At 42.5% G+C, this 17,285-nt stretch overlaps 2 protein-coding genes across 2 annotated transcripts; one reads left to right on the top strand and one right to left on the bottom strand.

The window, feature by feature from the left end:
* Window positions 1–8: 8 nt before the first annotated feature.
* On the bottom strand, window positions 9–7,782 carry bcat2 (branched chain amino-acid transaminase 2, mitochondrial). The gene is made up of 11 exons (XM_086056761.1): window positions 7,664–7,782; window positions 5,798–5,869; window positions 4,934–5,134; window positions 4,113–4,223; window positions 3,913–4,032; window positions 3,651–3,814; window positions 2,912–3,054; window positions 2,484–2,569; window positions 1,491–1,631; window positions 1,323–1,397; window positions 9–727 (listed from the first exon to the last, which is right to left on the bottom strand). Exons 1-11 carry the CDS (start codon window positions 7,679–7,681, stop codon window positions 686–688), a joined length of 1,173 nt encoding a protein of 390 aa, XP_085912887.1. The 5' UTR covers window positions 7,682–7,782; the 3' UTR covers window positions 9–685.
* A 2,487-nt stretch (window positions 7,783–10,269) lies between these two features.
* kcna7 (potassium voltage-gated channel, shaker-related subfamily, member 7) lies at window positions 10,270–15,656 on the top strand. The gene is made up of 4 exons (XM_086055390.1): window positions 10,270–10,408; window positions 10,505–10,660; window positions 11,264–11,949; window positions 14,787–15,656. The coding sequence occupies exons 3-4, from the start codon at window positions 11,272–11,274 to the stop codon at window positions 15,654–15,656; spliced, it is 1,548 nt and encodes a 515-aa protein (XP_085911516.1). The 5' UTR covers window positions 10,270–10,408; window positions 10,505–10,660; window positions 11,264–11,271.
* Window positions 15,657–17,285: the final 1,629 nt, after the last annotated feature.

Here is a 17,285-nt window from a genome sequence, read left to right as displayed (position 1 = left end):
GACCAAACTGGACTCAAATGGGCTTTAATGTAAAAATAGTGTTGACTCAACATAAACAAGACATAATAAGGAGAAGGAAAGGGCCATTACTGGAAAATATTTAGCGGAAGACGCGCTGACCGACCAAACGGCGGTCAGCAGGCACTTGACAACATTACAGAGAATTCCGTTTACAGAAGATGTCTCAGCTAAACTACTTTGTATCATTTAAAAACATCTAAAAAAAAAAAAAACAACACAAACCAGTGCAGACGCCAAACATTTGCTCGCGCTAATCTCCATTTTGGGCCTTTTTGTGCGCGGTCGCTCGTCCTCGCCGACTGGGAGTGCAAAGTGGCCCCTTTCGTCCACAGTAACAGTTTTAAAAGCGCCACACCGCAATGCAGCTCATCACCGAACTACAACTAGCGTCTATACGAGGAGGAACATTGTGCTATATATCACATATATATTACAATCTCTTTATCAAGTGGAGCTATGTTGTTTGCATAACAGTTGTTATTGCTCCAAGACCACTGGCCGCCAGTCTCTTGTGTCTGCCAAGTGGCCGGAGTGCATTAGTGGTTTCAGAGATGTCAGGAGAGGGAGGAGGAGAGCAGAGGTGGGGTGGGGGGGGGACTACTAGTGGTCCAAAGTGGAATTACGGCATGTTAACTGTCGATTCTACTGCCTTGTGCAAAATGATTTAAGCCACCAAATGCGCCCATTCGCTGGCCTTGCGTCCGTACTGTGAGAAGACAACAAGAGAAGAACACACAACTTTTGTCATTCAAACAACTTAGGGTTGGGCAATATAACCTTGAAATGAAGTCTTAACATTTCCAATTGTAACAATTTTTTACGGAAGCATATTTCTGCCGCAGCGGAAAAAAGAAAATCTGTCATGTTACGAGACAAATGTTACCTTATAACAAATGAGCTGTTAAATTTCATATTCTTTGAAGTTTCACCTTATAGCATGACTTTTGCGTGTTTTAGGTTCATGTTTTAATGTGGAAAAAATGCACATTTGGCAAAACGGCATGATGCAATTCCTTCCGGTGTCTTGAATCTTATTTAATACATGGCCTTATTTTTTTTATACACTATTTAAGAAGAGCGGCTTAGTTTATGTAGCTAGTAACTTTACTTTATATGACACAAAAAAGGACCTGAACCGTAAGTCCAACTTACCATGGCGCTAAAACGTGAAACTTAACACGTTAATATTGATTCATGTTATAATGTGACAATGAACTTCTAGGCGAATTTGGCAACCATATTATTACTGTAAGCAGCGCACGTGAACGACGGCGAGGCCGCGCTCGTGTTGCGGCTCTCACCTGAATATCGGTGAGCTCTTTGTAGAACCTCTTGGCCAGGTCGGGTCCGTTCTGCATGGTTGGGATTTGATACGTCTGAGAAGGTAGGAGGAAGGTCAGTGTTTTGTTTGGACACAAGGGGGCGCTCAACACCAAAAAAAAAAAAAAAAAGAATCACACAAGATGCACCTGGCCCTTGTAGAGGAGGCTGCCCACCGGACACACCACACAGGCGGTACCGGCGCCAAACACCTCCAGAATCTGTCCGGCTTCCAGCGCGTCCAGCAGCTCCTTCATGCCCATTGCGCGCTCCGTCACCTTGAACTCGCCCTACGCACAAAGGCGTCACTCATTATTCATCATTTCACAAGGATTGATTCATAATCAAATGATGAGGTCAGATTGAATAATTGATTCACTTTTACCTCATTTGTAGATGAAGTTTAAAGTATGCAATATAGTACTTGAATAAACCGCTACTCAAATTTTCTCATTGCTGATAATTACAAAACAATTAATTAAAAATAAAGCTAACTTTTGGATAAAATGAAATGTTACATGTATAAGAAATGAAATGTTTATTTTACTAATATTTTTAGTTCTATCGTTTAAAATAAATGAATCAAATGCATTTTGCCCACTTGTACCCGAGATAAATAAAGTTAAATGATGAGGAATAATTCATTGAAATAATAAACAGATAATTCATTCTCATTTTCTATTTTAGGTCATTAATTCTATTATAATTAATTCAAGAATTCATAAAAATAAAATATTAAGTGTGTGTAAATTGTTTGCCACTTTTAAAAATGGTATTATTTACAGTAATTCAATCAATTAATTTTTCAATGAGATAAATGAATAAAAACAAATACATTTTAATTCTATTTGTAGATGGGGTACAAAAAAATATTGAATTAAAATAAATAATGCAACCAGTGACAAATAAAAATCTGTAACAAGTTGATTTCTAAAAAAAAATTAATATTTGTATTACTTTTAATTCACTCCATTATAATTAACCATTTTTTGAAGGAAATTTGTCCGAATCAAAACGAATGTAAAACTGTTGATCTTACTAATATTCTATTCTTTCACATTTACAGTAACTCAATCAACCAATTTTTTCTTCATGAATCAAACACAAAACATTTTGATGAAGTCATGTGAGGAAAAACTGACCCAGGTTCTGGACAGGTCCAGCAGAGACTGCCTAGTGACTCCGGGCAGGATGATGCCGTCCAGGGGCGGCGTCAGCAACTCTTTCTCTACAATACAAAATATCAAAATGCGGATGTCGCCATTCCGGAGGAGGGAATGAGTAGATGACTTCCAACGCGGCGACGGCGGCATCATTCGCTACTCGCCAATCACGATGTGCAGGCGTTTTTCTGCTAGCGAATACTTGATGAGCCTCGTGCGAAGGAGGGGTTGTTTGTGACGACTGAATAGTCGTTTATGTAACATGGGTTCATGATTGTGTACATGCTGGATGCATGGCTTTATGATCCTCTTCATTTCATTTGTTTTGCTACTATTTTGTACAAACTCACGATTTTTTGTACTATTGGCGACAGGGCGGGGTTTAAATGCTGCCTGGCTCGTCGTACCTCCTTTGTCATTGGTCCAGTAGATGAAAAGGTTCATGGTCCCGACCTCAGTGATCTCCTCCTCGGGGCCGTACAGCCACAGGACTTGCTGGCAGCCGCGCTCGACGGCTTCATTCTGAACCGCGATAGTCGGGCCGTAGTTCCTGCAAGAGACGCAAAAAAAAAAAAAAAAAAAATTGGGATGTGACCTTATCAACAAAAAAAAAAAAAAAAAAAACTTGTGACAACTTTGGAAAATATATTTTCTTTTTAATCGTTAGAAATTTTATTTTCGGTTTAACGTTGCTAAACGAGAGCAGTTTAAGTGGCAGTTTTTTTTTTAATGGGTTTTCACAGTATGCAGGTAAGTCTGATTTTCTGTGTCGTAACACGTTGCGCTTTCTGTTTGGACGTGTAGCGTGTAGTGTGTTTTAAAGCCGCTAATTTTGTCAAGCCCTCTATGGTGTTTTGCGTTATATGTTAGCATTAAGCTAGTGGAATTCAGACAAAACGCTATGGTCTGGTTGAACGTTTTGGTGTTTAAATTTACAATGTTTGACTCTCTTTTGTTGTAATTTGTATGTGTTGCTGCTCCGCATGATTTAAAGTAGCAGTTGTTTGAAGGTTTCCTATTACTGCAACGTCTATGCTAAACTTGTGAATTTTTGAATTTGAATCTATTGTGGGTGAGTCTGGAGCCCCCGCGACGAAGCGAGGTCCATTTCAAGCCAGTTGCGACTTTTCCGGCCGGGCGACTCACCCTCCCATCTTGTAGGCGCCGACCCCTCCCTTCCAGGCGCGCACGTACGACGGGTCGGCCAGCAGCGAGACGGGGTTGAAGGAGCCCGTGGCGAAGTAGGGCCCCACCGGGCCCACGATCACAAACAGCAACGCTTGGCTGGCTCGAGTCACGCCCAGCGACGGCTGCAAACACGACGGATAAAAAAAATTGATTGACGCTGACGATGACGGATCATCTCGCACCGAGTGAGATTTGCCGGAAGGTTCCGCGAGCGACTCACCTCCGTGCCGATGAAGGTGGGCCGGATGTAGAGGCTGGCGTCCTGGGAGTATGGAACCCACTCCTGCTCCAACTCCACCAGCTTCTTGATGCACTCCAGCAGTTCCACTTTGTCGAACGTCTGGAAAAGAAGACGGACGAGCGCCGTCAACAAGGAGCGGCAAAGACGCGGCGGCGCGTGGGCGACGGCTCGGTACTCACGGGCAGGCAGCTGCGCGCGGCGCTGCGGTGCATGCGCTCCATGTTGAGCATGGGCCGGAAGAGTCGCACGTGGCTGTCCACGCCGCGGAATGCCTTCATGCCTTCAAACAGCTGACGCGTGACACGTGGCGACGGCAACAACAACAACAACGACGACACAGTAAGACACGTGCAAAGCTTCCAAGAGTTTTTTTGATTCGTAATCTGGTTTGGTTGTCATTTCTTTTCAAGTACTTTTGAGGTCTGTTTTTAAAAAAATAAATAAATGATGAAAAAAAAAAAAAAATGAATTTCAGGTCGATTAAACATTTGTGACAAAAAATAAATACAAACTAATTAGGCATAAAGAAAATAAAAAATACATTTGAGGTAAATTTAATTTCTATTTTCAGATTTTTTAAAATTATGTTGAGGTAAATTTGCCTTTTTTTTTATCAAATAAAATTGGAATATGTCTGAGGTAAACATTAATGTCATTTTTTTCAGTAATATTTAAAATTGCATGAAACAATTTTCATGTAGCTGTATATATATATTTTTTTAGGTGAACGTAATTATTTTTTGTGATGTATTTACCACAATTGAGGTAAAGACTAAATCTAGGCAACATGATAAAAAAAATAATTAAAAATGAATTATGTTTGAGGTCAATATTATCCATTCGAGTATTATCCAATTTATAAAATGTGTAAAACATTGTTTGAGGTTTTAATACATTATATTAACAAATATGAAATTAACACCCCCCCCCACCCCCAAAAAAAAATTACATTGGAGGTCAACCAAGGCAATATGCAATATTCACACTGGTCCAAACTGACCTCGATGGAGTAGTGCAGAGCGGAGCTGGCCGGGTGCAGCGAAAGGTTCTGGAAGGGTTTGATGCAAGGCTTGTCCCAGCCGCCGTCGGCCGACCACGACACGGTCAGCATGTGGTCCGAGAACTGCTTCCCGAACACCAGCGTGGACGGGTCGGGCTTGGCCGCCTTGTTCGGGTTGAGCTCCACGGTCAGGTCGGAGTGCTGCGGCGGCGCGCCGCCGCCCCAACCATAACGACAGTGATTGATTGCGACACGTGCATGCTCGCTTCATTTTCTTGACGATACGACAATTACGTCACGTGACCAGGAGGAGTAGAAGGGACACGCTCCAAAGAAACAGGACCACATTCAAGAGCACATAATAAATACATGTTTTTTTCTTTGACATACTAGGTTGCTTTTTCCAAGAACTAAAAAATTATACATTTTCTGAAAAGACGTGGTATATTTTTGAGAAAATGAGCCACATATTTTGGAGGGGAAAGTATATTTGGAAAAAAAATATTTATAAATATTCCGACTTCTTCACAAAAATATCAGACTTTTTCAATCAAAATACACAAGCTCTTTTCTTCAAATATTAGGCGGTTATCCCACAAAATAAAACTGTATTCTGTCAGATTTTTTTCCCCCCTCAAAAATATACAACTTCATCGTGACCGATTCCAACTTTACTCTCGTGGTGTTTTTTTGGGGTTTTTTTTTCTTCCAGTGTGGCCCTTCTACTGTTTACACATTCCAAAACACGTGCTTCAATTAATAAGAATTAAACAAGAGAGGAAGAGAGTGTGAGGAAAAAGCACAATGTCAGGTTTATAGTGGATACACATCAAAAGGTTCCCATGATGCTTTGCGGCGCGTTACCTTAAAGGAGCTGGCAAGGCGACGCGGCGCCAAGGCGGCGGGAAGTGCCAAACTCAACCTTCTGTGGACCACCTGACCAACACACAAAAGTCAACAGAGGTGAGCGAGCTTGTTGCGTGCGCAGCTTGCTAGTGGGCGTGCGGCGCTCTTGACCAATCAGCTCGCAGCGTGTCACCTTGCTACAAATAGAAACCTGACACACTTCCAACTGGATAGGAATAAATCACGTGTGGATAAATATGAATAGAAATAGGGTAAGAGGAATAGATTATCATTATGAACATATGGTTCAATGTAATTTTAGCAAATGTGTTATTTTAGTGTGTATCAAACGGTTTGCCCTTCGCATTAATGAGTCACCTAGAAGTGGCTCTCACTTTCAAAAAGGTTGGTGATTCCTGTTTTAGAGAAAAAAAAAAAGTTGTAACCTTATGAGAATGAAGTTTTCTTCTTTTTCTAAAAATCTTAACATTTTCAAATGTTCAAGTTTAAGTGACAGTTCATGAGGGAAGTAAGTCATATTTTAAGAGGCGTACAGTATTTCAAAAACATTACTCTTGGAATGCTACGGAATATTCTAAACTAACATTCTAAATAATTAAAATGTTATCCTAATAACATAATTGCACAAGTCATTTTTAATTTACTATCATCATATCAATAAAAAAAATATCGTGCTAGCCAAAAATATTGCTCAGTTAAAAAAATACATCTTTATTTCTTGTAGTCTGAAAATGTTCAAAAACCAACTGAGGCAATTTGGCTACTAGGCTAGCTAGTAGGCTAAGTAAATTTGGCGCTAAAAACTAATTTTGGAGTTAATTTACGTCCATTTGTATTTATTACCACTTCTGTCACTTTCAAGTTGTTTCTGTGACCATTGTAGCTTTTTGTTTCGAAGTTCAACAATTGTCTTCATGCTTTCAACGCCGCATAAATACAACAACAACATGCGTTTATCAATAATGTGAATCAATCACATGTACAGTGCATGTATAACATTTACATTGTTAATATTCACGTTCCAGCACTTGGTGCATTTACGAACATGTCAGACTTGTTCACAACCGCAGCCTGTCTGTATGATGCAACTTGGATTAGAGTTTCCTTCACGTGGGCGCGATGACGTCATGTCATTCGTGCAAAGGCAGCATTTTATCAATAAAAGTAATACAAATGCATGCTGAATGGTGCAAAAAAAAAAAAAAGTTAGAAAGTGTAAACGTAAAATGTGCAGACAGCAAAACTGTTCGCCAAACAGTTTATTTAAAACTGGCAGATTATTCTGTTTGAATGACATTTACTAAGACCTTTGACGTTTAAAATTAACTTTTGCACAACTAGCGCAACAGGACATTAAAAACGAAAACCACCAGAGCATTCCTAAAATCAGATTAGGGATTTGACTGTATTGTATGCGACGTATTAGCTTGGATGAACACGTCGCTTTTACTTGACTAACTCAATGGAATGTACTGAGTGCTGCGTAGCGTCGGATCGCTTTAAACGGACATTCTTTCGCCTGTCTCGTGTTACAAAGATTGTTAAGAACGCCGTATCAAAGAGTGAAACGTGACCATTCGCAGACGTTAATTCGTCAGAGTCACCGAGTCTTCACTTTTGTGCTTTTGGTCAGAAACGCACAAATTCCACAAATTTCCAAGCCGGTTTCCGTCCCATGTCCCTTTTTCAGCGGTGCTCTGGCGGGACTCGGTAGCCGAAGTGGGGCCATTGAGACGTTTAAAAAAAAAAGTAGCGCCCCTTATCGTTGTTATCTTTATTTGCTCGTTGTCGGCGCGCTTCAAGTGAGACATTAACCCGACAATGTAAACAGATAACGACGACATTGTTCGCCTTTGGACTCACCAATCGGAAAGCAGCCATCTCCGCTCTGCTCTGCTGTGTGCTCACCGATTATTTACTCGTGTGGAAACAAAGGCGGAACGGTTCCGTTTTACAGTGTCTCGCCTTCAGACGCCCTGGGTCAGAAAATAAATATTATATGAATTCAAGATTATGATTAAAAGTTTGGCTTGAAGTGTGAAATGCGATTCGTTGTTTGTTTGGTTTTTTGGGGGGCGGGGGGGGGGGGGGGGGGGGGGCGGTAACACACGTTCCATTGTGAAGTGCGCCGAAGGAGTGACTCGAGCGTCACTTTTGATTGGCTGTAGCCTGTCCAAAAAATGATAGCTAATTGGCTGATGGAGGGGCGGGTGCTGGCTGTCAGACCAGCTTTCCCACCCCTAAAAAGTCTTCAGCCTTTTCCCATTCAAAACGGTGAACATTTTATTTATACACATTACAAAGAACGTATATTATTGACATTTTGTAAGGTTGAAAATACAGTAAATATATTATTTATTTACCTGCTGCAAAAAGTATCAAATGCACTGTATACAAATAAAAGAGAAATTAGTCATTGCATGATGTAAGAAACTGAATGTAGAAATAATAAACACTTAAAATATTTCCCAATTAGGGTTTCAAGCAAGCATACGTGTTTCATAAAGGATTTAGGGTTTTATGTTTCAAGCCTGCATTGGGTTTTCAGGGTTTCAAATTAGAGTTTCAATTTTAGGTTAGGGTTTCAAGTTACAATTGGGTTATGGTTGCAAATGAGGATTTCCGGCCGGGGTTCGGGTTTGAAGACTAGGCTAGGGTTTATGGTTACGAGTTACAGTTTAAAGAGTTTGAAAGTAGGGTGCCAAACATGGATTTTGGTTTCAAATGAGGACTCAATGACAGAGTTTGGGTTTCAGGTTCTGGTTTCAAAGACAACTTGTGTGTTTCAAATAAGGATTTTAAGTCTAGGGTTTTATGTTATAGTTAAATTATTTTCATTTAAAAGGATGATTAATTCCACATAGTGCAAAGTTTCTGCTTGAAATGTGTGAGCTGGTTTGTTGACTGAGCTCATGTGTTGTTTGTTCCATCATAAATAATGAAATCATGAAGTGGAAGCTGACACCGGCAACATTTCTGCTTGCATGCAGTTGCGGCACATTAGCATTAGCATTAGCATTAGCAAGCTCAAACAACACTGGGCGGGACACTTGGCCTGAAAACACATATCTGTTGAAGGTGCTGCAGGTACAACCTGCCAAACCTGCACATGTCAACTGAGCTTTTGTCACACTTAATTCTTTTAAGAATAAACAAAAGAGCTGACAAGTGTGTAGTATAAATGTTACTTTTCACTCTCACTCCCACACATGAGCACCAATTCACTTGATATTCAACAAGTAGGTTCTTTGCTTTCTCAACTTTGTGTGTTGAAGCACCATAGTCTAGGTCAAAGGTCAAGGTCAAAGCAATGTCAAACACACACACACACACAAATCCCAATTATCCGGCAGATTTTTATCAAATCATGACCAAAACTTGGTGGGTGTGTCGTCGATAGACAGCAACTCAATTGGTTTGGTTTTCAGGAACAAGCGTTGTTGACCAGGAGATGGCCTCGGGTCCAAGTTCACCTGCTACAAGGTCAAAAATTAAATTGAAACAAACCATATTGAGTCATATGTTAAATTAAATAAAATCTGTAATTAACAACATGCGCCGATTTCATCACGTAATGACCAAATTTGTGTGTTTAAGCTTGAAAATGCCACCAGGTCACATTTGGCAATGAATTAAAAGCAGTTTTTACTTGTAGTAAAAACTTTACTTCTACTCTCTGTCCACTTTTCAAACTCGTTAGAAGACACATTTTTATTCTTTGGCTTTTGTCCCAACATGATACTGACACTGGTCTGCTGTTTTCTGGTGTCTATTGTGTTAGTATCATTAATTTGTGTTTTAATTTACTGCTTTCACTGTCTTTGTTGTTGTATAATCGCTATTTTATGTTATATATAAAGCACTTTGTTACAGCTGCAGCTGTTGTGAAATGTGCTATTGTATATAAGTAAAAAGAAAAAAAAAGGAAACTGTCTTAGTAAAGACAATATTTAAACGCAAACAAGACTTCCACTTCTTGGGACTACAAACCCTTGGGGAGTGGGAATTGTCTCTCTCTGGTGGACTAAAAATGAACTACCGGTACATCATTTCTACCGAATGACGTCAGCCCAGAAATGAAATCAAAACAAGTTTGTGAGGCAACATCAAGTGTACACAGAGGATTACAACGTGTTATATAATCAATAAATAGCCTGAATAAACATAAAAACGTATTTTCGCCAGCAAAAATGTCAAAATGAAGGAATTGTTTCATTATTTTTATTTTCTGCTCATGTTGGCAAGCTGTTGATCATGAATCTAAATAAATCATAAAATTAAAAACAATAGTTAACACTATCATTTTACATTCAATTTCATTTCTATGGAAGTAGCTCATTATCAAGATTGAGTCATCCTTCATTAAGAAGAACAGGAAACAATAAAGAACGGTATTAAAAAAATAATTATTTCTGAATAATTTTCTGTGCAGTGTGTTTAAGGTCATGTTTTGGGTGTGTGTTGGGGGGGAGGATGTCTCCAGGGGCAAAGCAGGCAAAGAGCCAGCGGCGGTGTTGGCCTTTGGAGAAGCTGGAAGATTAAATTTCGGCCTTACAGCATTTCCTGACGAGACGAGCGTAGAGGGAGAGAAAGTGAGCGGGCGAGCAAGTGAGTGTGGGGGCGTCACCATCAAGTGACCCACAAACACGCTGAATGATTGCAGATTAACACCAGGTACCTCTGACATCCCCTCGCCATACTCAGTGGAGGACTGAGAAGAGCAGAGTGGACATCATCATCATGCTTGAGGGGACGGCCGACCCCCGAAGAGGGACGGGTGAGCTGTGAAGGCACCCTGAGTGGGAGGCGGTCATGGGGGTGACACTCATTAGTTGAATTCACAGGAATCATCTTACCAAGGTAAGACTCATTTCCTCCAATTTAGAGCAGAAATTCTCAAACTGGGGTCGCCAAATTCCTAGGGTCCGCGGGCCATACCTTGGGGATCCGCAATTTAATATCCATAAATTAAGTCGTATCATTTTTTAAAAAACTGCATATGGGTACTGGTTCCCCAATAAAGAAAACAACACAATTTTCCTTCGCTATTCACAGCGAACAGGCACCATGTCCTGCCACGAATAGCAAAATACGTCACGCAATGGTTTAATATTGCCTATAAATGCCACAAGATAGTGGCAAAGCACTACCTTTCTCAAAGGAAACTCCTCAACTCACTTGCACATAGTGCCTTGGCACTAAAATGCCACCAAAGTAATACTTTTAGATTTTTTTTTTTTAGCAATTACTGGAGGATAGTTTCCTACCCAAAAAGTTGGCTAATAAGTAAATTACCAAATGCCGAATTATGAATATACAATTGCATGATTTCACACCATAACTGCTCTCTGATGGAAACCATAACCACACTGTGGCCCGTGACAAAAATCCGCCTGAAACCCCTGGCTTAGAGGATCATAAGTGGATTTTGAGTCTTTCAAAGTACTCTTGTTGTGGTTCAAGGTTGAGGAATGGCGAGCCCCGACAAGGAGGATGGAAGCAAAGAAAAGTGGTCCTCAGAGGACGAAGATAAGCGGGCCAAAGATGAGCACAACCAGCAGGAGAAGGCCGGCGGAAAGGTGGTGGTGCCGCCCTCCGGTGGGGACACCAAGCGGGACAAGCGGCGTCCGCCGTGCAGGAGCGGCTGGGCCCTGACCGAGCGTCTGGCCATCAACGTGTCGGGCATGCGTTACGAGACCCAACTGCGCACCGTCGCCCAGTTTCCAGAGTCCCTACTGGGAGACCCCCGTAAGCGGCTGCGCTACTTTGACCCTGTGCGAAACGAGATCTTCCTCGACCGCAGCCGGGTGTGCTTCGAGGCCATCCTGTACTTTTACCAGTCAGGCGGCAGACTGCGGCGGCCCGCCAATGTGCCGCTGGACGTGTTCCTGGAAGAGCTACGCTTCTACCAGCTAGGCGAAGACATCCTGGACCGTTTTAAGGAGGATGAGGGCTTCCCCAAGGAGGAGGAGCGAGCTCTGCCCAGCGGGGAGCTGCGTCGCCGCCTCTGGATGCTCTTCGAGTACCCAGAGTCATCCAGCGCTGCCCGCATCATCGCCATCGTCAGCGTCCTGGTCATCATCATCTCTATCCTCATCTTCTGCCTGGAAACCCTGCCCGAGTTCAGGAACGAGAGAGAGCAGAGGGAGGTAGGTGGTAACACTAACAGAAGTTGACAACTGGGCCTGGTGGTGGAGATCAATCTATGTTGTAGTCCACTGGGATAGACTCTGTCCCACAGTTAAAAAACAATAAGTTATATTCATGGAAGACTAGAAGAGAATTGTTGGTGGAAATGTTGAACTGTAAGATGGGTCCTGGTCTGTGGCTGACAGGTTTTAGTACACGTACTCAAAGGATGATTGGGATAGACTTTAGCTTTGTCCCATTGTCCAAACTCCCATACACTTGGTTCATGTGAAAGACTCTGCATTGTCGGTAGATCAGCAGATTGTGTTTCTATTGTGCCCTATTTTGTGATCTATAGCTGATCAGTCTGGGTTGCAGTCAGCCCCAAAGTTGACTGGGATAGACCCATGCCTTGTCCCACAGTCCAAAAATGTGCAGTTAGGTTCATGTGAATGGCTCTGAATTGTTGGTAGATCTGTAGATCTTGTAGCTGTCGTACCCTGTGATTGACTGGTGATCAATCCAGGGAGTAGTCCCAAAGTACACAGGGATAGATTACAGCTTTGTCCCACAGTCCAAAATATTCTATGGTAGGCTCATGGAACTCAATATGCTGGTAGTGTCCTCTCCTGTGCTGTGTCCTGTGTTAACCCTAACCCAAGCGAAAAGTCTAGGTTGTAGTCAGCCCCAAAGTCCACAGGGATGGATTCCAGGAACGGGATACTTGGTATAGAAGACAGATGGGCAACTGGATAGATTTTGCCAATGCTAGGATTCATGGTGCTAACGGGGAGGCTAGGAGACAGGGCGCAAAGAGGTTGGTAACGAGGTGAACACGGGGAGGACGTCAGGGGGTGACAGGTGTCCTCCTACCGGGAAAAACTGTGTAGGAATGACATTTCTGAGGGATTAGGATCAGCAAAGACAACAGTGAGTCAAGTTTCAAATGAGCTCAATTCCAAGACGGAGAGTGAAAACGAAATGAGTAAAATCAGCAAGATCTTTCCTTGAGTATCCGGGGAGCAGACTAAACAAGTCGTGACAGCAGAGTCGGGATGGGAGAGCACATTTAGATGGAGACGATATTCCAGAAGTCAAGGTAGAGCCAAGAGCAGAGAGGCAAGGAAAGCAGATGAGGCGCTCTCGTGTTACCTCTCTGAGATGCAGACCCCTAAATATAGATGGAGGATAAGCCATCCAGATATGATTATGTGTATTAATAAACTTGTACACACTGAAAACAGCACTATGATGACATGACGGTCACCAAAGCAAATCAGGCGGGGGTGTAGGGGGTCCTGGTTTTGATTTGGATTAGGGTCAAGTGTTTGATTATGTTTGGGGTTTGGTGTAAGAATTTGACTTAAATAAAGTTTGGGGTTGAAGTTAAGGCTTAGGGTTTGGTTCAGGATTAGAGTTTTAGGTTGAAGGGTTAGGGGTCAGGTTTTGACTAGGATTTCTGTTTTGGTTATTGTGAGGGGTTGGTGTTTTGATCTGCATTAGGACTGGATTGGAGTCAGCCAGATAGACGATTATGGCATCGATGTCACTAAATGTCAGCTTGCATTTACATCATAATAAGCAACTGATAGCCACAAGGGAAACATGGATGGTGTTTTAGGATTGCTACGATATTAACTTGCTCCATCCATTTTCTAGCGGTTATCCTTGTCAGCATGACAATGTGGATGAGTTAATTACAAGTCTGGGTCATGATTGAAGAGCATATGAAAGGCATCGAGGTGACTGAAGTGATGATTGCAAAGGTACGGCATGCAGTACTACATCCAAGTCCGATTAAATTCCATTCATCCAATCCCAGGCTGGCCCAGAATGTTGACATTTTCCAAGTGTCATTTGTGGAGATGCATGCAGATAAAAAAAAAAGAAAGTCTGAACAATCAGGACTGACAAAGGAAAGTGTGAAATACACAAAAGTACACAAGTCGAGCGCTGTGATAACCACAAAGCTGCAAATGTAACTCGATCCGTCTCATTAGTGCCAAGACTTGTCAAGTCTCCCTCTTCCCAGAAAATGAGTTAGCGTTGGTGTGAAACTCAAGTCCATCTTTTTAAATATAGACTTGGAAATTAAAGTAAGGGTGGAAAATGAAGGTGCACCAAGTGAAAGTGGAGGAGCGCTATTTGTTAACGTCGAATTCTCCTAATATGTTGAGAAACCACTTCCATCCTTGTTTTGTCTTAAATGAACATGTCACCATGCTGATACTTGGCAGTGACCAATAAATGGACAGTAATCTGTGCTATAGTATTGCACTAAAAGGGTGATGAAAAGAGGACTGTTTGGGAATTTGTGACAAGTGGAAATACTGAAAAAGATCGCACGGAACTGAACCAAAGTGGACTGGCGCAGCCGTCTCCCAATCAAAATGTTGCAGGGTCGATCTCCAGTCCCCGTGAACCTGGCAAAGGATCTTTTCGTAGGTTACTGATCTTGCTCCTGATGCTGCAGGGAAATGAGGTGTCCATGGGAAATCATTGAGAGTACCTTGAATTTGACCAATTGCCATAACTGATTCTCTTCATATATACGGCCTAGTGTCCCACTACAGTCTATTTAAATGGACAAAGTACAGATACTGATAGTAAAGTAGCCAATGCGCGAATATACTGTACCTGTATATTGTGACTGAGTCATGTTGTATTGTCCTGCCTGACCCAAATAATGACTTGACTGGACTTAAAAATGAGAGGGCACTGGACTTGCCTTGCTTTTCTTTCCACAGTAACTTGGGAATCTCTTGAAACTCGGAAGGTTCCGAATTGAGACTTACTTATGACTTGCGCATCATGAATTGATTTACTCCCACCTCTGAAACCAGTCTTTGTCTTTCAGAGGTTCAGCAGCGTTCTTCACTCGGGTGTCAGCAACGAGACTCTCCCAACCTCGACGGTCTTCGCCCCCTTCCAGGACCCCTTCTTCATCGTAGAGACCATCTGCATCTGCTGGTTCTCTTTCGAGCTCATTATGCGCTTCAGCTGCTCCCCCAGCAAGACGCACTTCTTCAAGGACGTCATGAACACTATCGACTTCTTCGCCATCATTCCCTACTTTGTCACGCTGGGCACGGAACTGGCCCGGGACAAAGGGGCGCAGCCCTCGGTGTCACTAGCCCTCATCCGGGTCATCCGGCTAGTGAGGGTCTTCAGGATCTTCAAGTTATCTCGACACTCCAAAGGTCTCCAGATCCTGGGCCAGACGCTGAAGGCCAGCCTGCGAGAACTGGCCCTGCTCATCTTCTTTCTCTTCATCGGAGTCATCCTCTTCTCCAGCGCCGTCTACTTTGCCGAGGTGGACCGCCCGAACACGGCCTTCACCAGCATCCCCGAGGCCTTCTGGTGGGCCGTGGTGTCCATGACGACAGTGGGCTACGGCGACATGTACCCGGAGACGGTGGGCGGCAAGTTGGTGGGCTCCATGTGCGCCATTGCCGGCGTGCTCACCATATCGTTACCCGTGCCCGTTATTGTGTCCAACTTCAGCTATTTCTACCACCGCGAGATGGAGCGGGACGACACGAGCGCGTATCAACACGTGTCCACGTCTCTCTGGGAGGACGATGATGAAGACGACGGGGAAGAGATGGGTGAAGGGCCTGAGGACATAAGGGAAAGCGTGCCACTTTACGGAAGGAACTGCAAATCGGATGGAGATCTTGGCGGAGTGAACATTCTCTTCAGAGAACCTCTGGTCACTCAGGTGTGAAGGAACCACAAAAGGGAAAATCCAAAAGAGACATGGACAGTGGGAACGATTGTAACAGTCTCAATGGTGCGATTGTGGCTACATTTTGCTATTTGGAATCTACGATGCGTTTGCTTTGCATCGTGAGTTGTTTGGCACCATTTCCTTCTGCCACTTTAAGATAGTGAATGTCAATTTAAAAGTAACACTGCACACCGACGGATTTTCTGTCATGTTACTTTTTGTTGGACTTATAGGGTGGGGGCGGGTGACTCGGGGTCTAGGCGAAAGGTGACAATTGCATGACCTTTCATGTCAATAAATTTCTTTGCTGGAATGCTCCTGTTGACTTTGTGACTCGAGCAGAATGCGCCACCGCGTATATACATAATACTTTTAGAGCGGAGGTGTGAGCGTTAAGTTTTACGGCGGTGAAAATAAAACGAGACGTCACTATATAAACCTCCTGTGTTGCACCTCGAGGGGTCACAGTGGACCAGGCTGATCCAGCTGCTGCTTTTCATTTACAAAGCGGTGACATCAATAAACACCAACATCCTTCTTGAAATAATCATCATACTAATGGACGCCACATGGTTCTTTGATTTGCTTTGACGCTGAAAGTCACGATTGACGTTTCTGGGCCAAGACTCCCATTAAGGACATTTCATTAGGTACACATGATGAATGCTCACTTTGGATTGACACTAATTTAAAAATGTTTATCATTGTGAGACACCAGCAGTGTGTAATCTTCTGGTGACCTTAATTGGCAACAGGAGAGGCCAAAATATGAACGTTGGATCTACTTAGATTAACATTTCATATCCCCACACACATATAATTGATTAATAAAGAATCTGTCTGTACATGTGTGTTGTTTTAAGTCAATCCCAACCAGAAGAGAGCGTTTAGTTCTGGAATGTCACACAGGGACAAAAGCTGCCAACGTTTGCTTTGATGTTTTCAAAAATGACGATTTGGGAATACGTAATTGTGTAAAACAGATTCAAGTACCATTTATGATGATTTATTTGTCATGTGAATCAAATACGTTTGCGTGCATTGAACTAAATCAACTGCACAGAAGTCTCTGAGAGAATCAGCTCCACAGAACAGGAGATGATAAATTCATTAATTCACAATGGTTCAGGACAGATGGTCAAATCGAGTGGTGTAATTACCGCAAGTGGCAGCAGAGGTCACTATTGCGCAGGGTGAACGAAGTACAGTACAGACAGAAAAAGTATACATTACGTCCGTGCTTATGTTTCATATTTGATCTGTCTACTCTATCTATCAATATATATACTTACCGACCCAGCTACACATCTCTAACTACCTAAAAAAAAACTACCATTCAGAATTCCATTTAAATACCATCCAACTACACTGCCGTCTATACACCCATAGATATATCTACCTATCTGCGCCATTTATCTACCTACCAACTTACCGACCTAAAAATCAACCAACATACCAATTGACTTAAGATAACTACAGTACCTACCTACCCATCAACCAATCTACCTACAGACTGTTTTTACCTACCTACAACCCACCCCATGACTTTCTATTCAACAACCCATCTTCTTACCCACCCATCCATCTACCAAGCTACCAACCTACCCACCCGTCTACTCACCTACC

The sequence above is a fragment of the Filicampus tigris genome, chromosome 16 (genome assembly GCF_054856515.1).
Source record: "Filicampus tigris isolate MCC_2025a chromosome 16, RoL_Ftig_1.0, whole genome shotgun sequence".
Taxonomy (NCBI): Eukaryota; Metazoa; Chordata; class Actinopteri; order Syngnathiformes; family Syngnathidae; genus Filicampus; species Filicampus tigris.
The sequence above is the reverse complement of the archived record's forward strand: the minus strand, read 5'-3'. Positions and strand labels throughout refer to the sequence as shown.

What these genes read in the sequence shown, in the direction of transcription:
- bcat2 (XM_086056761.1), bottom strand. An exon ending in CCGCGCGCAGCTGCCTGCCC is followed by an intron (nt 4,033 to 4,112) that starts GTGAGTACCGAG and finishes CTTCTTTTCCAG; the next exon opens with ACGTTCGACAAAGTGGAACT. An exon ending in GGCGCCTACAAGATGGGAGG is followed by an intron (nt 3,055 to 3,650) that starts GTGAGTCGCCCG and finishes CGTCTCTTGCAG; the next exon opens with GAACTACGGCCCGACTATCG.
- kcna7 (XM_086055390.1), top strand. Translation starts at nt 11,272, where the DNA reads ATGGCGAGCCCCGACAAGGAGGATGGAAGCAAAGAAAAGTGGTCCTCA. An exon ending in ACGAGAGAGAGCAGAGGGAG is followed by an intron (nt 11,950 to 14,786) that starts GTAGGTGGTAAC and finishes TTTGTCTTTCAG; the next exon opens with AGGTTCAGCAGCGTTCTTCA.